At 45.0% G+C, this 24,013-nt stretch overlaps 1 protein-coding gene across 1 annotated transcript; it reads left to right on the top strand.

Moving 5' to 3' along the window:
* The first annotated feature begins 463 nt into the window (after positions 1–463).
* On the top strand, positions 464–22,759 carry LOC119179486 (17-beta-hydroxysteroid dehydrogenase type 6). Its single transcript, XM_037430565.2, has 5 exons — positions 464–1,977; positions 16,972–17,184; positions 17,475–17,660; positions 18,110–18,242; positions 20,520–22,759. The coding sequence occupies exons 1-5, from the start codon at positions 1,875–1,877 to the stop codon at positions 20,860–20,862; spliced, it is 978 nt and encodes a 325-aa protein (XP_037286462.2). The 5' UTR covers positions 464–1,874; the 3' UTR covers positions 20,863–22,759.
* Positions 22,760–24,013: the final 1,254 nt, after the last annotated feature.

Below are 24,013 nucleotides of genomic sequence, written 5' to 3'. Positions count from 1 at the left end.
GAAAGAAAGAGGAAAGAAAGAAAGAAAGGAAGAAGAAAGAAAGCAAGAAAGAAGAAAAGAAAGGAGAAAGAAAAGAAAGGAGAAAGAAAGAAAGAAAGAAGAAAGAAAGAAAGAGGAAAGAAAGAAAGAAAGAAAGAAAGAAGAAAGAAATAAGAAAGAAATAAGAAAGAAAGAAAGAAAGGAAGGAAGGAAGAAAGAAAGAAAGAAAGAAAGAAAGAAAGAAAGAAAGAAAGAAAGAAAGAAAGAAAGAAAGAAAGAAAGAAAGAAAGAAAGAAACTGAAAATGTGCGAGAGCGCTGCTGTACTATAGCAACAACGGCCGTCGTCGCCAACCCAGGGAAAGGCCCTACCCTCGGCGACGTCTCGGCTCGGGGAAGGGGGGAAAAGGAAGTCAGCCCCGGGCGATCTCCTCTCCAAACCGCTACCCCTCCCCCCCTACGGCCGCGACAGCAAAACCATCCAGGACGAGAAGAGCGCTTGCGGTCACAAAGCAAGCAAGAGCCGCTGTGACGGCAAGCAGTGAAGAAAGGGTCCCAGTAGACCTTGTGGTCCGGCCAGTGCAGACCATCAGAGACGGGCGTCGAACGAGTCGGTCATTCGAGGCTACGGTGTGTTGCCGACGTCATCTCGCTCCGCATAGACAGTTCACTTCCCGATTGCAACAGAAGAAAATTGTGCTTGTAAACTATTCCTAGACGTGGCCTTCCCAGCGCATCTGGACAACTGCAGGACATTGCGCATTCATGTTGGTAAGCGACGATTCTTCGAACCTTCCTGAAGGCGACCTGGGAGTTACCCTGCTAACCATTCCACCGCATAAGACGGCTTCCTGGGACTAACAGACTTATTTTACATTTATGAACGGGCTGACGCGTCATACACACCCGTGAAAGGGAGTTCTGAAGGAGACGGTAGTGTCTGGTGATGTTAGAAAGGTTCCCGAGCTTACTCAAGACTGTCTGAAGATACATCGACGCTCAAGTAAAATCCATATCCTTCATTGTCCTAGCGCCAAGGTTCTCTGCTTCTTCCTAGATTACCTCAATTTTTTTTGTGATTCAAGACTGAACTGGACGGCAGTGCCTTGAAGTCTTCGAAGTGTTTTAATAATGGTCCATTGCAAAGAAGTGCCTCGAGATTACTAGAATTTCGGACTTTCTCAAGACAGAAGCCTTAAAAAGTTTCGCAAAGCCTTTGCGTACATGCCAGCGCTAAAGCTCGAAGTGTATAAATGTTCAAGTTTTTGCAATACTCAATTCAATAGGACAAACCTTGACGAAGATTCCGGGTTGCGAAGCTTCGCAAAAGAGGAAAGACAGCACTGGGAAGAAACTGGAGCGTGAAAAGATCTTCCGCCTTCTGGACGAAGGACATCCGAGGTGGACACTCAACTACTGAATCATCCGCAACGGGTGTTTTGCGCTCGGCTGGCTTAACTGACGTTGTGCTTACAGGTGAATGACCTGAACTGGAATTCAGATTGTGAAAACCAAACGCGCATCCAGGACTAATCACTGACGCCAATGCAGTTTTTACGCATTGCCACTAGTCACATGTCTCGGACACAATCGTAGCTATCGGGCGCGATACTACATCTGCCAGATACGGAAGGTTGTTTTGTTTTGTCCAACTCTCGGTGCCCCGCCATACCGTCCAAGCGTTCGTCGTCAACGGTAACGCAGGCACATCACATCGCGGATGCGATTCAGGAGTGCATAAATCGTGGAACTGTTCACTGTCCGTTGGATGCACCATTCGTAACTCTGCTTCTGAGGACTTTGTATACCGAAAATTACTGCGACGGGAAAATGGAGTGTCCACTTTGTTGATTGTATATACTTCTCGAAAGGAACTCTTTGAACACAGCCATAAAACATGGTCGCGGAGGAGAAAGGCAAGCCCGTCAAGAACGGCTCCTTGAAGACGAGCAACGGCTCCCACGCTAACGATGTGGTCAAGAAGGCTGTCTTCATTACGGGTGAGTGTCAGTGTTTTACATCTCCAGACTTACATGCACATCTATACTCTTATATCAGTCACAGCATGTTTTCTGCGCTCAAAATGGCACCAATATATATATATATATATATATATATATATATATATATATATATATATATATATATATATATATATATATATATATATATATATATATATATATATATATATATATATATATATATATATATATATGCGAAACTCTGATTTCGTTAATGGTACTTTCTGAACAAATCGAATGTTTGCTGGTGTCATCATAGTTCAGATTTTGGGCCCCTTCAACCACTAATACTGAGCGTGAGTGTACCTCTACAGGTTTCTTCTTGCGCGATGAACATACATAAGAGACAGCCAAACGACCCCTGAGAAGTATTAAGCTATGGAAGTAATTACTCTTGTAAAGTTCCGAAGGTATGATTAAGCTGCATTACAACCTACAGCTGACTAAAATTGTCATTATGTTACTATTACTTCTGAAAAGTAATGAAATCTGCTTAAAATTACGTAACAAATCAATGATTAACTTGAAATCAGGCATGCTCGCTTTATCTGCCACACTTATGCATTAATATCAGATAAATTATGTTTTTTTTAATTCACGCGCTTGAGGTTTCGGATTCAAATAATCTTTTCTGATATTTTTCTTTCGTCCTTGGTCAACATTTTGCGCAATGAGGGAGGTGGAAATATTAAATTTTAGCCAATAGAAAATTACAAAGTAACGAGTAATGTAGATCAAAGTAATCGCCTGAAGTAATTCATTACAGCTCTAGATTCGCTACTAGCCCTGAAAAGCAACAATTCATACACTTAATCGTTGTAGTAAAAAGTAATTTAGTTAATATTGTTTTGTTAGTGCCAAGCTTTGATAGAGATAGGCGTACGAAAGTTTTCAAACTTTTTCATACTTTGTTTTTCGCGTCGTTGTCACAAAACGCTGGCGTCTGCTGATACGTCTGTCAGTTCTACACAATAACCTTGTTGCAATGCTGTCTTCTCTCTGTATCTCTATCCAGGCTCTCCTCCATATGCGTATTCACATTTTGCAAGAGCAGCGTGAACAAAACAAACTTCCGTGCTATTGTTATGACGTACTATCGGGCGACTACGTCCAACTAATGAGAAGTCTTTTTTTTTTTCATTTGCTTAATGCGTTGTGATCGCACCAAAATTAAGAAACAGCGTTTAATGTTAAACGGCGTTTTAATGATTTGAACAACAACAACAACAAAAAACTTGCGGGCTCCAATCTACTCGCGAGCACAGCATAATTTCCCCAAAGGTATTTTCTAAGCATTTTTTCTTGAAATGCGTCTTCCTTTTCACAATAAAAGACGCAATTCTCGAAAAGATGGTCTTATGCAAGCGGAGTACAGACAAAGAGTACAAAAAAAAGAAAAACACATCCTCTCGGAGTTCAATTTGAAGCCCTAGTTTAGCATTGAACGCCCTATATACCTCTCTGTCCTTCCGCTTAACTTTTCTCCCTCCTCTTCCTCCTCTTAGTTTAGGAAGTGTTTTGAATAGTATCCACCCCTTCTGTTTATAAAACATCTACTGTGCCTAGAGTGGCACACGTGGTTATACGGTACATGCTATACATAACTATATACATAACACGTCGTCGTCATCATCATCATCATCATCATCATCATCATCATCCTGACTACGTCCACTGCAGGACAAAGGCCTCTCCCATGTTCCGCCAGTCAACTCGGTCCTGTGCTTGAGTTGACTGGTGAAGCATGGCAGGGGCCTTTGTCCTGCAGTGGACGGTATGTATAACTATATGCTAACTATGTGTATAACACTAAGCGTACAATATAGAACGTACAGCTTCAACATATACTAAGTAACGGCGTTGCATGGTGTTGTGTCCAACCATATGTTTAAGCTCGACTTCCGGCGTGATAGACTTACATGGTTTCAAAACAATACTACCGACATTATCTAAATTTGAGTGCAACAGCTGCAAAACAGATTGTGGTAGCATTATAGTTATACGCTGTCATTGTGACGCGAAAAGCCGAAATCTCAACCTGCGTTTGCGGTTAATATGTGTCGTAGCTCGGATTAGGCATCGCGTGGGGGAAATTTGTTGTGTTCACACAATGCGTGCCGTATACCGGTATATCTTAGCCTACTGGACGCTAATTCGCCCAAAATGCACGAGTGCAATCATGACAATCGTTTTCCCGTTCACATACATATATACGTCACTTGCATAAGGAGAGAACACACAGAAAACAGCATCGCTATGATGACGACGACGACCACAACAACAACAACAACAACAACAACAACAACAACAACAACAACAACAACAACAACAACAACAACAACAACAACAACAACAACAACAACAACAACAACAACAACAACAATAATAATAATAATAATAATAATAATAATAATAACACGAAGAAGGAGTAGCTGTAGTATCATGGCTAAATTATTTGTCATTAAACTTCACCAAACGAAATCATAACAATTAAACCTAAACAACAGTCAGCACAGGCTCGAGTGAGTAAGAAAGTGTATTTCAACATGTCTGTTATCACAGGGCAACTTACTTAGCCATACAATGAAAACATCTGCTGTATTTTAATAATAGCCCTGTGTATAGTGAATTGAAACAGACAGGAGTTCATTGCCAAGAAGCAGCTGAGAGGCGCTAAAAAAATTCCGTTAATAAATCTGCCCACGTAGGTCGTTACATATTTTGCTGTATCTCATCACTTAGTTCTATTCAGAATATCTGCGTCCTTGTTAATCTTTCTTTTTCGAATATTTGGGCATTGTTTTTTTTATTTCTCAATACTCACATCGCCCTGGCCTGTAGCAACGCCGGTTAGTCCGCCGATGAGTCCCCAGTTTCTCAAGAAGCCCATAGACGATGCTTACCGCCGCTAAGAAAGCAATCACGGTAATTAGCTCATTACTGTGAAAGTCATGTACAGACACCTTGTAGGCGTTCTCGCCGCAGAGCACATCGTGGGAACAACCGAGTTCATAAAGTGGCACCGAGTTCTTGCGACAGGTTGACGTAAGGAGAACTGGCGAGATATATATCACGCTGGCTGGTTTTTTCCAAGTACGGCTTCGGCTATATTTAGCCACTAAAGCACATGGCAAGATTTTTGGTAAAGATCATACGGGCGTGGAGTTTGCGTTACTCAGCATTGACGAAATGATCTGCTATTATGAGCCTCCTAAAAACTAAGTTATGTGGACCTTGGACGGTTAATAGATGTCCTGTAGAAGTTTTCCTGCTCGTATAGTTTTTTTTTCTTTTTTTTTCTTTTAAGTGGTTGTTTTTTTTACCAACTATGACCTAGCTGTGCCTCCAAGAAAATTATTTGAGTAGGCAAATAATTCCTGTATAATAAATATATCACGACTATCAGATAACAAGGCAAATGTGGAGGTTCCCAAATATTAAATTTCCTAGAATTCAGTCCTGTTTAAAAATACGTATAAATGAAAGAAATGATTACTAAGAAGAAAAAGGGAAGGAAAGTAGGAGGAAAACAGCGGCAGGGAGGTTAACCAGCCTATAGGCAGCCGGTTTGCTACCCTGCGCATGAGAGGGAAATGAAAGATAGGAGACAGGTAAGAGAGATAAACACAGGACATTCGGAAGCGCACGCGCGCACACTGGTTATCAAGAAAATATCTCATTACGCCTTTGAATTCGTTACAGCACAACGCTAGCTGCGGTAAAAAAAAAAACAAAGTTACAGATTGGTCCTACCCATCTGGCCTAACTGGCTGTTTTTAAACTATAGTAGTGAAATAACTCACGCTGGAGCTCCACTTTCAAGAGTACAACGCGATAGCGTAATCGGGTCTCGGGTGCATCGTCTTCTCATTAGCCTTCCTAGCTCAGGTTCTGGGTGTATGCGTCAACCGTGCCGCCAGGATACGTACAGTGCTCAACTCTCATGTCTATAACGACGGATCATCGCACGCAAAACAGCGCAAGCGACATCTGCCGTCGCATATACGCCACATGTGAGCATGCGCGGCGCCAGAGATGTACCTGCCTTGCAGTTTCCACTCTTCTTAATCTCCGCGGCCGCAATGACTGTTTTGGCCGTTGAAGCGCTGTCAACATTATAGAACCGAAAGAAAAGAAAAAGAAACCAGCGATTGCCCGGATAGGCACCTTTAATACCCTAAACTTATCCTCGCTTGGTGATATCATATCACAGCGACAACGCTTTTATAAAACTTAGTCTTTTTTTCTTGCTTTTTGTTTTTTCGCTTTATCGTTCAGAGTGCTTTCAACGGCCAAAGCGGTTGTCCCATCCGAGGTGATAAACAGGGATCAGTACTGCAAGGCAGGCACATCACTAGTGCGGCGCTCGCTGAGTTGTGGCGTATTTTCGAATGCAGATGTCGCCCGTGCTGTTCCGCTCGCGATGCTCCGTCGTGATAGACATGAGAGTTGAGCACTGTACCTCTGTTCGCGTAACACTGGACGTTTCAAGCTATTTCCTACAATGCCTATATTACAAGTACTGTTGCGAAGTGCTCACTATAGACCATAATCCTGCCATCATTTCCATCGTTTAAGAACGGGTTCACAAATTGCATCAAAATACATCAATGCATTGAAACTTTCCCGCCTCACTGTTAGATACTTCGGCACTTCCAAGGCTAGTAAACACCGTAGAACATGGTCTCTTATCACAAAGAAGACTTATTACATTAGCGAGCACCCCCCGGAAATCGAACGCATTTTTCTCTTGGCGAAAAAAAAAATATCATTCTTTCGCCCGAGCTGCCTCATATCTCAGCATCCCGCGGTATTCCGCTGTCGGTCCGCGAAATGCCGAAGGACTCTGGAGCATATCGATACTCGTTCACATGGCACGGACAAGACGGAAAGCGTATCGAACGCGTCGAGGGCACAGTTCTCAGAGCTTGCATCAAAACAGGAGAGAAGGCTCGCATAGAGAAAATAAAGGAAATAAAACGGTGCATGGGCAAAACGATGCAAATGCGACACCTCCGTTACACAGTATATCGCAAGATGCGTCAAATTGAAGAACAAGAAGGTAATAACAGAAAAAAAGGAGGGGGGGGGGCAAGGTTAACGGATGTTTCCCGGGAGAATCGTGCCGGCGTTTCCGGCGCTAATATCTGCCCACTACCGACGGATGGGCGAGGAAAATGGGCCGCAACGGAATTCCATACAGGAAGTGTCAAGGTGTCGTGTAGGAGCAGCAAAGCCGTGTTGCGAGGCGCACGACTTGTTGGGACCGCCGTGTTCTATAGCGGAACATAGCGGAACGGAAGGTATACCTCGCGGTATAGCGCGCGGACGAGTCAAAGTTGAAACTTTCGCAGCATGCACGAGTTATCAACTCAAAAGGGCTGGTGGTTTCGGTGACCATGCATCGAGATACACTTAATGAGCTCCGAATCATTACGCAAAACAGTGGCATTTGGACAGTTCGGAGCAAGCATACGAACGTCTTCCCCGCGACGTCCACAGAACGTCCACGGAAGACGTCCTGTAGACGTATGAATTGGACCTAACGAGCGCACCACATCTGAGAGTCGCAAAACCACTGATACCCCTGCAGCGGACTTCTTTAAAGAATATGCTTGTCGAGAAATATAGTTTATTTGAAAAAAAATATGCTGTTTGTTTATGACAAGGTGTTCACGGTCAGGCCTCGTTCGTTGAAAACTCGAGCAACATTATCTAGTGTACAAAACGTGTACCCATACTTGCCGATTGATAGGAGAAAATTTCATTTTGAAAACTAAGTTACTAACTAGCACTAGTATACTATTGCAGGGAGAACTTTATAACAACCACAGTGTGCTGCATACATCTCAATTTCAAGGCTGTAGTCGGAGAGCTTGCCACGCTATTTAATGAATACGTCCGCACTTACGCCGAATAGGCGATCGGTAGACGCATTGGATGATACACTCTCAACGCATGGAGGGCCGACAGCAGTCTGCGACGACGACAAAAAAACGTTGGGGCGAGGTCTGCAGCTGTCGTGCCTGTGAGACCGGGGAGTTTGCGGGGAGGAGGAGTAAAGAGTGTCGTGCCATCTCACGTTACCAAAAAAAAAAAAAAAAATGTTAGCGTAAGTACGTTACCCGTTACAGTTCGAAATTGTAAGGAGTACGTTACCGAGTTACCGAAAAAACGTAACGCGTTACCACCCACACTTTTTAACGTTTTAACGTAACCATGTGCGCGAACCACCCGATCCTAAGCCCCGGCAAAACAATACACTAACGAGGTTATTGCGGTTATTGCGAGACGACGAACAATCTCTCTTGAAACACAAAACAAAAGAGGCTCAGAGACAAATTTTTCTGTTTGTTTAATTCTGAACGTCAATTCTATTGTACATAACGACTCGTCATGCTTGAAAGAGAGTTGTAACCTTGACGTTGCCCTGACGAAACGTGCCTTAGCGTGACTTCGCAGCAGTAGCCGCCAAAAGGCGTGGTAGTGTTGTGTTATTACGGCACATTAACGAATCGCAAATGCGGGGTAGCCGAGCGAAAATGCTCAGACGCGGAAACCTTCCTACCGGGAGTTTTGACGGCCGCGGGCAGACCACCGTTAGTGACGATAACTTCGCCTTAACTACAGATAACCACTGTACTTTGACCAAGCTGTAATCTGGGTTCCCCAATGTAGGAGAAAAATGAAGCAAAGGCCTTGGTTTTGCAAGAGTATACGGGAAATATGCCGACGCTTTTTTGCCTACAGTGAGCTTAGGCTGGGCTTCTAGGTTGGTATGAGCTTAGATTTACAAGCAGAGTGGGAGTAGGAAAGACGCAGAGCTTCACTGGCAGTAATCTTAAATCACTAAGCTTTGTACCAGGAATTACTAGGCAGGTAATTAACCAATGTCCTAAAATGCTCCATGATGCGTGATGCCGCTCACTCTTTCCAAGAATCAAGAATAGATTTGGGCTTCGAATTTTACCAAAGCTGTTTGAAACTCACGCAGCCATATAGCTCGCAGTGTCTGCCTACTGACGTCATTATTTATTGCGAAACAGCTTGGGTGCAGGTAAGAGGCATATTGCCGTGGCTTTTGTTTTGGGTAGATGTGAACAGGACCTCTAAAAATGCATATTATATATATATATATATATATATATATATATATATATATATATATATATATATATATATATATATATATATATATATATATATATATATATATATATATATATATAACAGAAGATATCAAATAACCAAACTCCTATACCATAAACGTTTTTTACGCAATTATCAAATTATCTTTGCATCTTCCTATGTGACAGGTCCTTTTGCGTTAACGAGCCGCATCGTTATTCACCGAGCAAACAAACAAACAAACAAACCAAATCAAATGAAGAAGGAGGAGGCATCGTCTCTTCTTCTTTCTAACGATGCACTTCCTTCTCGATGGTGGATTCCGCTCGCTCGCCCGGATGACCGGCTCTCCCGTGCCGCCTCCGGCATTCAACTATTCCTCACTAGTAAAAATAAAAAAGGAAATAAGTTAGCGCGCCGTCAACACATTGTCTCCTTCGGGGTACGACCAGTCAAGGCTGGTGAAGCGTTCCATTCTTCGCTCGTTTTTCGGTGCGGTCGTGTGAATGGGCGTGATCTTTCTTTCTTTCTTTCTTTCTTTCTTTCTTTCTTTCTTTCTTTCTTTCTTTCTTTCTTCCTTCCTTTCTTTCTTTCTTTTTTTCTTTCTTTCTTTCTTTCTTTCTTTCTTCCTTTCTTTCTTTCTTTTATTTTGTTTTTCCTCCTTTCTTTTCTTTCTTTCTTTTCTTTCCTTATTTCTTTCTTCATTTGTTTCTTTGTTTGTTTCTTTCTGCCTTTCCTTTCTTTCTCCTCTCCCTTTCTTTTCCTTCTTCCTTTCTTTCTTTTCTTTTTTCTTTCTTTATTTCGTTTCTTTTATACTTGCTTTCTTTTTGTTTTCCTCCTTTCTTTCTTCCTTTACTTTCTTCCTTCTTTCTGTCTTTTTTTATTTTTTTGCTTTCCTCCTTTTTTTCGTCCTTCCTTCTCTTTTCCTTTTCTTTTTTTCATTCTTTCCGTCTTTCTTTTCCTTTTTCTTTTTTTCTTGATTTCTTTCTTCTCCTCCATTCTCTCTCTTTCTCTCTCCTTCTTCTTTCTCTTCCTCCCTCTTTATTTCCTTCCTTTCTTTCTTTCTTTGCACCCTATGCCTCGTTCGCTAATTTTATTTGGTATCTTTGACACCTTTCTTCACAAGTAGTCTCCCACTCCTCTCAGTTCAAAATCTTTTTTTCTGTTCTTTATTCTAGGATTTCCTTCATTCTACTAACGCTTTCGCCTTTAATTTCTTTCGTATATATCAACACAGTAATGGAGTTCTTTCTTTTTGAATGACGACCCGTTTTAAAATTTCTATCCATCATTCGTTTTTATCAATTTCGTCGTCTGTTTCCCCGATTGAAAATTGTCTGTTCCGATTCGTCCTCGACTTCCTGCTTAACTTTCCACCCTTTTCTCTTGTTTTATAATTCGGATTTCAAATTTTCTGCAACCTCTAAGACCATAACTAGTCTTCCAGTCCTTCGCATTTTAATTTTCTCTTTCCTTAGTTCTTACACGCCGTGTCACTTTTTTTTATTTTTTTTAGTTTTTATCTCTCACTCTCGTCCTCTGGTGGCTCTCTCACCTTTCTTGTTTATTTATTTTATTGAATTCTACTAGCCAGAAGACAACCTTGAGCGGGAGATTTTTCTACGCAGGTCGGTCTCCGGTTGGCAGTCACTGTTTTTCTTATTCTCTCTCTCTCTCTCTCTCTGTTTCTCTCTCTCGGTTTCTCTCTCTCTGTTTTTCATATATCTTAGCTTCGTGTCGCTACCAGTCATCAAACCAGGCATACACTCCCACGCGTCACTCAGACGCATGCGCAGAGCCGACTCTTCTCCGCCCACGACTATATCCCGTCATGCAGCGCGCCATTCGCCAAAAAGCTAGTCACGCGAATAAAGGATTTGGCACGGCTCTCCTGTTCGAGCTGCAACCAGCGACGTTCGAAATATGAAGTGGTGGAAAAAAAACGAGATGAAAAAAAAAAAAAAAAACTCTCGACCGGTTGACCTAGGGACACGATTTCAGTACGTGTCCCGTGTGTGGGCTTCTGTTTCTATCTTTTTTGTTTGTTTTTGTTTTAGTTCTGCGCCGTAAAGTTTGCGAGTATGGCAAGCGTGCGTCACCCGCCGGTAATTAGCCGAGGGCTGCAGGTTTTGCCCACTGACGATATTCACAAGAAGGATCTGTCGAGCGGTATTTTAGAACGCACGTTTGCCTTATTTCATTCGTGCCTACCGATTCCCGTGGTGACTATGGCACGTAAAACCCTGGAAATTATTAATATAATCCGCCCCATACATTAGGTGCAACGATACGGAAACTCTGTAGCGTGACTTCATGCAGCAGACGCGTTCGCACCAATAAGTAGCTAAATGATTTTACCAACCGTAATATGCTATCTGTTTTTTTCTTCGTTTTTAAACCGAGTATTAAGCGAATATTCCTTGAGTCATATAAAAACGAAGAAGCCCTGCTACTTACACAATTGTAACCAGAATTCTCATCGCTTGCCCCGCCGCGGTGGTCTAGTGGCTAAGGTACTCGGCTGCTGACCCGCAGGTCGCGGGTTCGTATCCCAGCTGCTGCGGCTGCATTTCTGATGGAGGAGGAAATGTTGTAGGTCCGTGTGTTCTTCAGATTTGGGTGCACCTTGAAGAACCCCAGGTGGTCGAAATTTCCGGAGCCCTCCACTGCGGCGTCTCTCGTAATCATATGGTGGATTGGGGACGTTAAACCCCCTATGTCAATCAATTTTTCATCGCTTACACGGCGAAACCATCTTTGTTGGTGGCCCGCTGATTACGACTACCATAGCATAGAGCCTGTCCTTGTCACCTGTTGGCCATCACTGTTCACTCACCATCGGCTGCAGCCGTTCCGCAACCCCTGTGCTCCATGGCTTCGCCATCAGACTACAACTGGGGTCAAGATTGTGTGCACAGTATTATTAAGCAATACTCCGACGACGAATCACCACCACGAAGCGAAAGACAAGGAACGTGACCACGTCTAAGACACGAAGTGGTTCTAAGAGAGAAAGGAAGAGAAAAGTGAGCCCCGTAACTGTCTACTTCAGCGAGCGACACCTCAACAGTAGCTCACAAGGGATGGTGGTGAGGAAGGATTAAAAGGATAGGAATAAAGGTGTAGAGAGAGAGAGAGAAATAGAGATGAGGTAAGCCAGAGAGCGACGACATATCGAAGGGGATAGGAGAGATAGGAAAGATGGAAACACGGTCGTCACAGGAGTCCGAGGACGGGGCAGCACTCGCGAGAGCTCTTGTCGGCGTCTAAGAAGACCACCCAATGCTATAGCGCGACCGTTGTTTTTTTTTTGTTTTTTTGCTGTTATTTAACGATGGCCCCCGAGAGTGCACGCCGGCATGCAATCTCCAACACCATACTTCAACTGCGTCGTTGATGAATCGTGCTCTATCGGTGCTAATAGGTGTCACGCCGCATTACTCTTCGTCACCGCTCACAGAAGGCAGCATCGCCCCGATCTCCAACAGAGGGCACTGTGCGAGAGACTAAAGGGTACAGCCACATCAATCCATCCATCCATGTGTGAGAGATATATGGGGAGCGTTTGGAGGCTTGCACGTATCTCGATAGCTCAGTCGGTGTACGGCGACGGGCGCTTGTCCTTGCGGGCCAATGAGTCGGAGGCTCGACTCATGCGGAATTTTTTTCCTTACAGTTTATTTCTTTTTCATTTAGTGGCGTTCACTTTATCAATGTAATATTCGTGATAAAATTGCGTCTCTAATACCTTGGTGGGTTCGGAATAAAACACTTTCGTGTTGAAAACGGTACCTCTATATACAATAACAGCTACGACGTTCGTAGGTGCAAGTTAAACAGCGCAACGAAAAAAAAAATGTTGTAGTTATACATCGTTAGCTATGAAGTTATTGAATAACCGTTGATCAGCGATGGTGACCACCGAGGCGGGAAGGCGATAATACTCCAAGTGCGCTGTACAATGGTTACAAGAAGGGGTTAGATCTGCTTGATAGAATACCCACCTTATGACTGTGATCTAGCCTGGTTAACACATATGGTTTAGGCTAGCAGCGTGTGTCGCACAGCCACATGGCTACGGCGAGGCGAAGAAACCACACGACGCCGCTATATAGGCGCCCGTCTGCCCGCCATAGAAATCATTCCGACAAGCAACCAGCGCTGGCACACTCGCGAGCAAAGCGACTTGTCGTGACGCACCATGCGTGGGCCAGTGTAATGGTCACTTCCGACGACAGCTCATCGAGGTCCGAGTCTGGCGAACCCTCGGTGAAGGCCAGCACGACTCACTTTACACGCGGCGTATGACTCCCTCAATCTTCGGTTTGATACGCGTTTTTCAATGGATGGCGAGAGGTTACTTTTTTTTCTATTTTAGGCAAAGCGTGTGTGAAGACATTCGGCGCCTGAGAAAACGCACGAGAGATTGTCGACGTCAAGACTTCGATGGTCATTCATTGACGGGCGAGCGAGACAGTCCATTTTTGCTTTTACTTTGTTCGCTGAATATCCACTCAAGATGCGGAACAAACGTTGACAGCCGGGGGCTAAAGGTTCGTTTCTTTGCAAACCGCGTAGCAGACAGGACACAAAGAACGAAAAAAAAAAACGCTAATAGAGGTCGACTAGGTTTTTCAGAGTCAGTTGTGAGTCTGCGGTCGTCTGTCTTCTTTCGTTCATAGGTCCGTGTGCTCAGATTTGGGCGCACGTTAAAGAACCCCAGGTGGTCAAAATTTCTGGAGCCCTCCACTACGTCGTCTCTAATAATCTTATGGTAGTTTTGGGACGTTAAACCCCACATATCAATCAATCAATTATTTCGTTCATTGTGTTCTGTCTGCTCCGCAGTTGTTAGCTAGGGCATGAATTCAAAGAAGATATTTTACTCGCGGACAACTTTTTTTTTTTTTGCAATTAATGGCAGCCAAACAGGACGACTGCCACCACTGAAAATAGAATCCCAGATTATGTTCATGTTTTACTCGTGAAACTCACACATCAAAGTTACTTTATATATATTTGTTTTACTGTCTACAGTGTCATTTCTTGTTTTTGCGCTTGTGAAAACGTCGCACGTTTTTGCATGCGCCTCAGAGTCAAAATGGCGTCTCCGTCGCCAAGCTCATCGCCCGCCATCAATTTCTACGACTCGACGAAGGAACTTGCCACAAATTTCGCTCATGAGTAGCTTTGTCATCATTGATATATATTTAGATATATTGAGCAAACAAAGTGAGGATGATGAGGGAATATGGGGAAACTAAGCATTATACATATATATATATATATATATATATATATATATATATATATATATATATATATATATATATATATATATATATATATATATATATATATATATATATATATATATATATATATATATATATATATATATATATGTGACGCTATGATGACTGGGTGACGTGGCCTGGCTCATACGCCTTGTTTATTCTAAAGCACTTCTTCCTTCTCGACCTCTACTAACCATCGCTTGATACGTCACACGATTCCCCCCCCCCCCCCGAAAGAATGCATGAATTACGAACAAGAAAAAGTAAACAGGGCAAGGTTGAGAAGTCACAAATGTCAAAATGCACAATCGGTTTCATGTCCCAGTGGTGTTCCGTAAACTCGCAAAACTTCAGGAGAGAGTGCGGCAGTCCGGTGAATGGGGGAGTTCTGGTGGGCGAGGTTGGCTGTGGCGTTCTGGAGAAGGTAACCGCGTCTTGCAAAACTGCACTGACCATGAAGTGAATTGAGCACCTGCGAGGAACGAACAAGGTTGGAATTCCTTGGAGCACTTTAACGTCGAATGTCGTAGACGCAGAATCCTCAGTCGTACGCGCTGTATTCTGTGTCGCGGCTGAGACAGAATTAGTGCTTGCAGCCTGCGTGTACAAGAACTGAAGTTCAAGGAATTATGTCTATGTTCGTACGTTGTACAAATTATAACGTTCAGTCTCTTTCGTAGTTTTTTGGGGCGTTGGCTCCGTTCTCGCGAACTAATGGGGTGGTGTCTGAATCTTTGCGTGGTAGAACTGGTGACTTCTTGTCTTGTTCGGTGTTTCCTGAGGTTTCGGAGCTGTAATCTTAGGCGCAGTCTTGATATTTTGTGCCAAATGCGTTTCTGGCGCCGATCCCTTATGCGAAGTTGCCTCGCTTCTTGAATTTGTTTTAAGAGGCTTGCTTTGCGTCGTCGTCCTTGTTGGTGTGTCCGTTGGAGTCTCTGTGCTTCACGGACTTGCTTTTGCTGGCGTTGCTGACGTTGCTGTGGACCGTATTGCGGTAGCAGCCCTTCTTGAACATCGCGCTGGTTTTCATGACAACCTGATGGTGTCTCCAGTCGGCAGCTGGTAATCTGTGAGTTGTTGTCATGTAGTTCAGGCAATGAAGATGATGCTTCAGATTTGATGGAAAGCTCTTCAGAAGCTTTTTCTACACTGTTCACTACGAGAGGCTCTTGCGCATGGCAGCGTGTGACGTTCGATGCGTCTGAGCCTTCGGTGTTGCTTCGACTGTCGAGTGTGTATGCACCGGACGGTGATGCATGAACCCGTGCGGAAGGAGCATGGCTAGACTGGGTATTCTCTCGGTGTGTCAACTCGTCTATCGTGAACATGGTGTCCTTATGAGGCAAACGGTGAGCGTCAGGAGTGCTTGAAGAGCCGCGTGAAGAAAAACCGGGTGGTGGACCACGTATGCGAGACGAAAAATGAAGTGCATGAGGTGGGTAAGCAACGTCTCGTGTCGTGTGCTGGAGCGACGACTTTGAAAATACCGGCCTTCGTGAAGGGTAACCTGGTGGAAAGCTACGTTTCTTCAAAAATAAGCGTGGACTGTGACGGCCGCGTGTGGTTGCATGCAGATGGCCAGTAATGAGGAAGTCCTTGTTGCAGTCGTTAAAACGGGCAATCATCTCTTCTCTGATCTTTTGCCATGATTCATCGTTTTCGAATATGTGTACCAGGTAAAACTTAAATGCCTCACCAGTGACGTAGTCACTGAAGTTCGTAACCATCTCCCGTTCCGACCAAGATGCAGCGGTAGCGTGGAACTCGAGTAGGTCGAACCAGTCCTGTACAGGTCCATCGTCCGCTGCTCCGGTGTACTTGGGGATGGGAAGGTCGGTCGATGATTCTGTCATGGTGCTGGTCGCTGTGTGCGGCTAAGAGATGATTCTGTAGTCGATGTATGGTCAGGGCGTTTTTTTGGGGGGAGGGGGAATCGTGTGACGCATGAAGCGATGGTTGGTAGAGGCAGAGAAGGAAGAAGATAGATTAGAATAAACAAGGCGTATGAGCCAGGCCACGTCACCCAGTCATCATAGCGTCACACGAGTCGACAGGATGAAGACCTCCCAGCCACTTCATCAGTGTCTCATCATCGACGCAGTTCTACACAAGACGGAATCGTGTGACGTATCAAGCGATGGTTAGTAGAGGTCGAGAAGGAAGAAGTGCTTTGAATAAACAAGGCGTATGAGCCAGGCCACGTCACCCAGTCATCATAGCGTCACATATATACATGACCATGTCGTCATGTATAGTATAGTATAGCATAGCATAGTATAGTATAGTATAGTATAGTATAGTATAGCGATGTATATATGGTAAAGGCAAAGAAGCCATCCACGTACAATACAGTTTAGTGAGGGGTGGGAAAGGAAAAGTGAAGGTGAGGAGGGGGAAACGAGGAGGAGAACGCCATCAGCTCCACCGTTACCTCATAGTAGTTCGCATCAATGTTGAGTATATCTTGTAATCAGCTATTACGCACACATACGTTTCGGTCCTTCTGACATCACGTGGACGTCCTTTGCACTGCTTCGGCACGCAGGTTGTGACACGGGTTTCGGCCACGAGCTCGCCAAGCGCCTGGACGCCGCGGGTTTCCAGGTGCTCGCAGGTTGCCTCAACCCGTCCTCAGAGGGCGCCACCATGCTCAGGGACTTCTGCTCGGCCTCGCTACGCGTCCTGCACCTGGACGTGACGCGGGAGGAGCACTTTCGGCGCGCCTCCAAGACCCTGGCCGCCGAACTGGGACCCAGGGGTCAGTGTTACACGTGCGCGTGTAAAAAGACGGCCGTGGCAGTCTTTGATACTTGTGATACCGGCTAGAGTGCAGCTCGAAAGCAGTGACTCTCGGTGTCAGCAGTGCGATGTTCTATGTAGGTTCATGTTATCGACAGAAAATGTGAATCAATGCAACCAGCCATTTTTTTTAGCATCTGTTCTCGAGAGAAAGTGGCGTCGATGGTTGTGCTTGTGACGTCACCCCTCTCTCTCTTTCAACCCTTGCCTCACGTATGTTTTGTCATGCTAACTGCCGCTCTCTCGCAGGGCTCTGGGCGGTGGTTGCCAACGCGGGAATGATGAGCGCCGGCGAGCTGGAGTGGGGAAGCCTTGACGCGGCACGCTACCTGTTCGAGGTGAACGTGTTCGGCGTCGTGAACACGGTTCGAACCGCGCTACCTTTTCTGCGCCGGCAACCAGGATCTAGGGCCGTCATTGTCGCCAGTGTAGCCGGTGAGTGCCACTTCCTTCGCTCAATACTTCTCTTCCTAATCATCAAGGGGTAGAAGGGCATGTTTTTTCATACACCATAACTTTACTCCATCGTACCTGTGCCGCCACTGCCTTGCAGGTTCTTGACAATAATTTCAAGTAAGGACCCTGCATCTTGCACTCCAAAAATTATTCACTTCACATATGTCACCCCGAAATGCCAGCGGACGAAAACAAGCTACCGTGCCATGGAAGCACGTCATTACTTCATTAATATTTACGCAGTCATTACAAAACTTGTTTCCTTTAGGACAAGATCATTTAAGAGTGGAAAGGGGAGCCTTTTTTAAGGGTAGCCTCTGCGCACGCCTGTGCAAATAGTGATCGAACATACCTGAAGGAATCTTCGTCGCAGAAGAGTCATATCAAACGCCCCCTTTTCGCTTTGCGATCTTTTTTTTTTCTTCCAGGACGCCTCACGTATCCGGGCCTGGCCTTCTACTGCATGTCCAAGCACGCGGTGATCTCCCTGGCCGACGGTCTGAGGCGCGAGATGCGCAAGTGGGACATCCTGGTGTCCACCATCGAGCCCGTTCTCTACAGGTATACGCCTTCCCGGTCCGGCGCGCCTCGTTAATATACGCATTCCACGAGTCGAGCCCAATGACATATGTGGAACGACCAAAATCTGGCCGATAAGTCAGAGAGCTTTGATCATTGACGGCGATTTCGCAACTATTAAAGGGGGTGGGGGAAGACATGTAGGCCACGCACAATCTGGTTTAGAATCTTCTATTCCGTCGCTACCTCGGGGTACCGACGGAATAGAATTCGTCGGTACCCTTCTATCCCGTCGGTACCTCGGGGTAGTCGTTCGACGAGCGCTAAATGGGGCACCAATGCAAAGACATGCCCGAAATGCACCCTGCACTGCTATATACGATCACTTTATTGTTCGCAGTGAACACATTTGAAGTACTTCAGGACAGACTTAGGAGTGATTTAATTACACTAACTAAACCACTTTGTGCTGAAAGGAACCTATATTGAATTACTTCTGTGGGCTGCTTATTTATAATTTAACCAACTATTTGAAGCTAGCAATTTCCAGTTCCACATTACTTTCTCTATTAGTTTCGACTAAAATACAACACGCCTGCTTCCCTTATGGCATAAAAAATTAACCAAGAGATAAAGAAAATAACAAATGCGTGTTAAAATGAGAACCAGACCTCAAGCGTGGAAAGCTGAGTAGATATTTGAGTTAAAAAAGAACTTGTTGTTGGGATAGTCGGTAGGTCATTGCAAAAAATTTATTTTAGGATGAACACACGACACATTCAGGCACGCACGCCCCCAACGCTGTGCGTGTTTGATGCCAGGGTGCGTGTGTGCGTGGATGGGTCGTGTTTTTGCACTCAAATCAATTTTGTGAAAATATGTGTGAGATTTCGATGTATCTGTGCAGAAATAAAAGAGTGTATGAGTTGAGCATGAATGATGATGCCATGTTACGGCAACTTCAAAGTAATATTTTTCAGCTTTTCAATGTAATGGTGATGTCATATTGCTTTCAGCCAATTGTTACTTGTAATTTAATTTATTAACTTAAGAGGAATGTATTCCCCATCCCTGCTTTGCCAACACACTGACAAGCTCATCTAGAGAAAGTTCTATCTTATACTCAGTTACAAGCTAAGACAAAACGTCAGCTCCTCTAACAACTATCACTGTTCCTTCAACAACAATAATAATTGCATGAATCTTCCATCCAAAAACACCTCCTAATTTTTTTTTTTACTTCAAACAGTGCTAGAGTGTTTCAGGTGGCTGACTTTCATACATATAGGCACAAGTTTCAGTGTGGAAACTTGAACGCCCCGGTAGATTTTGTCATCTAAATGTAATTACAACTAAACAACTTTTGACAACTAAACGTAATGTTTTATGCACTAACGACGAACTTCTAACTCTTAATACGCGTAGTATTCCCATCAGCAGAGAAAAAAAATTACGTTTCCAGCGATCATGGGCCGGGCAGCATTATGGACCGGGCACGTAACACGTAGGCAGGATAACCGCTGGTCATTCGGTAACTGTCTGGATACACAGAGGAAGCAAACGCGTGAGAAGAGGCAGAAAGTTAGGTGGGCCCATGAGATTAAGAAGTTTGTAGGTATAACGGGGCAGCAGAAGGCACAGGAGCGAGTCGATAGGCGGAATATGAGAGAGGAATTGGCCCTGAAGTGGGCGTAGTCAGGCTGATGACGATCATAACGGTTCCGGCGGAAAGCATCTAGTACGACTGCCGTTCACGATCGAAAAGCAAGCGCCGTGTGGTTACGTGGGTAGCATTTACATTTTAACGCGATAGCGTTAAAGAGCTCGCGTCGCAAAAAAACCCACTGCCGGCGTGGTCCCCGACCCGTTGGTTGAAGGCGAAAAATCGTCTGTGCATCTGTGACCAAAAAATAAAGTTACCGAGATAGCCGCGGGAGGCCGCTACTTGTCCACGCGCGCGCGCGCGATCACACTGAAAAAGCCGCGCATTCGAAAAAAAGAAGTGCTCAAGGTCCCGAGGCGCGGTAGTTTCTTTGCCTTGCCACCCCTCCCTGCTTAGCTTCCAGCGCTTTCGTCGGGACGAGAGAAGAGATAATGCAATTGCAGCATGCGACAAACCTTTGTAACTCGATTCGCATTGGACGGATTCTTAAAACTTTTGGGGCGTTGAGTTCGTGAGGTAATAAGCTCATCTAGTGATTTTTTTCTTACGTTCTAACCGAGTAATTTACTAAACAACACGGCTCACCGCAGTGGGTTACAAGCGTCATAACCCTTCGGTAAGTGTAGTCATCATCGCATTCATCATTATTTATGCAGGACCAAGATGGCGATGCCCGAGCACATCCAGTGCACGGTCGACCAGTCCTGGCAGGACACGCCAGCCTCGGTGCGCGAGGTGTACGGCAAGACGTACTTCGAGCAGTTCCGCTCCCGCTGCCTGGACTTCCTGTCGAGGCGCTGCCGCGAGGACCTCTACGAGGTCGTCGACAACATGGTGCACGCCGTGAGATCGCGCCGGCCGCGTCGGTCCTACTTCTGCGGAGGCGCCAAGGACAAGTTCCGGTTGGCCCTGCTCCGTCTGCTCTCCGTGAACACGGTGGACCGCCTGATGTGTTCCATCAACCAGAGTCACGTGGGCCGCTCCATCTCCGACGGCTAGCTACGGGTAGCCGCGCGCACCCAGTGGTATAACCACGACACAGTCTATAGCGTTGTTCCGTAGTTAGCCTGCGTGTGTTCCCTAAAGCATAGCCAGGCGTAACCTACCCCAGAGTGTGGTCGTTCTTGCGAGGGCCGGTTTGAAGTTCTTCTCCCGACTGCATTCATCCACAATATTGATGGTGACGCAGACGTTGGAGGATAGTGACGCACTAAAGGACATTGACGTGCACGATACAAAGACACTCTTTGTGTATGTAAGGGAGCAAAGAGGCGTGGAAGTTTAATAACAGAAAAAATGTGGTCGGTGGTGCGGGGCCAACTTGTTCCGCAGACCTCCTTTAGCTGCGCTGGCTATCTCCAGTTCAGGGCACCACGCGCAGTCAGCGCGCTCTGCCCATCAAATTGAGCTGATTGTCAAGACTATCGCTGGTAATGAACTCCTTCCACCACTCCATTGGTCAATAAGGGGCAGGCCGGTAATTGCTTGGCATGTGCATGTAGGTCGCATTAATGTTGGTATCTCAAAGTGTATATTCATACATCTGTGTGATTTACGAAGTTTAAGCTGAAATCCAGGAACGGTAGACACTATCGTTAAAGAAACATCAGGACATTGTCGCACAGAGGCTTCAGCCAGAAATGTGCCTTCTGAAATGGACGTTGAGAGGTCATATTCTAAAAGAATTCCCGAGCTGGCTTTCTGCGATAGCTTCCCGTCGATCATCTCAAAGCTGATATCTGTAAGCTTCAGCCCCAAATCTCTCAAGGTTTCTGTTATCATCTCTTCCCTGGATAATGGAGCACATCGTCATCCTGCATAAAAATGTTCATACAATGCACTTCTCGCCGCTTACGCTAGATGATAACAAAAGCATGCACCGGTGTAAAACAGTAATTTGTGACCGCGATCGGGCAAGATCGTAGTCAAATTTTTTTATTGGCTTCTCTATGCAAGCTGCGCAAGAAAGCCAATGAATGTCAAGCATTTTGATCAGAATTGGGCTTAACGTGATCAGTGACACCGGTATAATTGATTACACTGCGGTGAATAAATATGTGAATGTTTCGCGAGGATTCAGTTGGAACTTATGCGGCATTCAAACAGCCCGGTTCAAGTGCAGGAAACACAAATGTGGTCAGGATAAATGCCACACCGGGTGCTCATTCTTTACCTAACCTCAGAATACGGGTTCCCCTAAAATGTGAATAGATGTGATGATGGTTTCACAGCTTGCAGTAAGACAAGCGAGTGTCTCCATCAATAAATATTTAAGGGTATATGTGCAAACATACTGTGACAGAAGTATTCTCGAAGTGACACATAATGTCCTCTTCTGTTCATCTACTAACTCTTTTGTATAGCCTTGATGTGTCATTGATGACTGGCCGTCGTGACGCCGCAAACTGTTAGAACAGTGTTAGGAGCATCGGAGACCACTTTCTTGGTAGCGCTGACAGCGGTACAAAACTTTCTGACATTTTTTATCAAGTCACGCTTCAGCGCGTTCTTTTTGCACTACGTCATGAGGTAAGCTTCATTCACAATCCACTGTGAAATAAGTGTTATTTCTAAGTGCTTACCTTACGTGATTCAATGACTACTTGGCGAGGTTGAGACACCTCGTTAATCACGATCTCCAAAACAGGAATGACTGATAAGGCCAAGCTAGTCTGCATAGGCACGGAATAGCGACTGAAAAACATACGTACTGCTTGTTGTAACTATTCTAAGTACGTATCTCAAGGGTTATAGGCCAGTGTCGGTGAAGTGGTGTTCTTGGACGAAGTGGACAGACAGCATTTCAGACACAGGAGCTAGCCACTGACGTCAGAAAGTGTGCGTTCTCGACTTGTTTGTAATTTGTCCTTGTGAATAAAGATGCTCACAAAACGCCGTTTCTCTTGTCATGCCACAAAGGAAGTTGCAGTTCTCCTAGAAACACTGCAGTTCACAGAATACTCCAGCGCCCGGAGACCTAGATGGATACGCAGTTACGATGATGACGTACACTTATTGAAACGCAAGGGTGACAAATAGACACCTAGTCTTTTTTGTAGTTTAGTCGGTTTTACGTCATTGCCTATGTTGCACTCCGGAATGACTGGCTATACCTTTCCGACACTTTCTTTCTTCATTCAAGTCTGTATTGGTGCATTTCACAGGAACCATGCACTCTATCGACTATCGTGTCCTGAGGATCACGGCATCCAGAAGAAAACACATGTAACATGTCATATTGAAGCCTAAACGGAGCAGCGTCACCTCTGTCATATTGCCAAGTGCTTTAAGATATGTGCCATTTAAAATCCGACAAGTGGGGCTCACGTGTTTCAAGAGGCAAAAATGAAGAAAAGGTGGTTACCGGGGGTGACCACCATGCTGGAAAGAGATAAGCATTCGGACTTCCAGTATTGAAAGTTTAATACGTCGAACGCAGAGGCTCTAATCTTCTATTCGCCAATTCTTCATGCCCTTAAAAGCTGCGGAAAAAAAACCAAGCGTAGCACCGTTGGTACCATGTATTGTCTCTGAGACAGCACGCAAACTATACACCAATCTGCGCCAGTGTTCATTCAAGGCAGCCGATTAGGCTCGGCTGAGCTTCCTAAAGCTTATATTACGAGTCATCCTGGAAGAGCAGCTGGGCAGATACGTGTCACCCTGTAGTAATTATGGAGTGGGCCGTTGGTGCGTTGCTTAAAGGAAAGCTGAAGCACTTTTCTAAAAAAATGACTTAAGGAGCATGTAAGGACAGTTTTATCTCTGCTGCATTAGAAAAGCGATGTGAGAGTTCTCAAAAGTGAACGGTAATAGCACTTCTTGGTGAAAAAAAAAACAAACAGTGGTTGTGGCCACCACGCTTCTTGGCACGCAGAACGAACACGGTGATGTCACTCTCGGCATGCCACGTCATCTGCAACAGTAGCACTGCTGAAGTGTGACCTCTTCGATCAGTTCCGGCAACAGCACGTCATGCGTTAGTCACGGAGGCCATGGTCGAAGATGAGAGAGAACACTTGCTCCAGGCCAGAGGAAACGAAGATGACGTATGTTTCGACGCCCACACTTTCAGCGCGCTCGCGGGGGTGAAGCGAGACAAGCTTGTATTTCGCCTGTTCTAAAGTTCCTGCTGCTACAACCGCGAAAA

The sequence above is a fragment of the Rhipicephalus microplus genome, chromosome 7 (genome assembly GCF_043290135.1).
Source record: "Rhipicephalus microplus isolate Deutch F79 chromosome 7, USDA_Rmic, whole genome shotgun sequence".
In the NCBI taxonomy this organism is placed as follows: domain Eukaryota; kingdom Metazoa; phylum Arthropoda; class Arachnida; order Ixodida; family Ixodidae; genus Rhipicephalus; species Rhipicephalus microplus.
The sequence above is the reverse complement of the archived record's forward strand: the minus strand, read 5'-3'. Positions and strand labels throughout refer to the sequence as shown.

Coding starts and splice junctions, on each gene's coding strand:
- LOC119179486 (XM_037430565.2), top strand. CDS start 1,875: ATGGTCGCGGAGGAGAAAGGCAAGCCCGTCAAGAACGGCTCCTTGAAG. Junction 17,661..18,109: donor CATTGTCGCCAGTGTAGCCG/GTGAGTGCCACT, acceptor TTTTTCTTCCAG/GACGCCTCACGTATCCGGGC. Junction 18,243..20,519: donor ATCGAGCCCGTTCTCTACAG/GTATACGCCTTC, acceptor TTATTTATGCAG/GACCAAGATGGCGATGCCCG.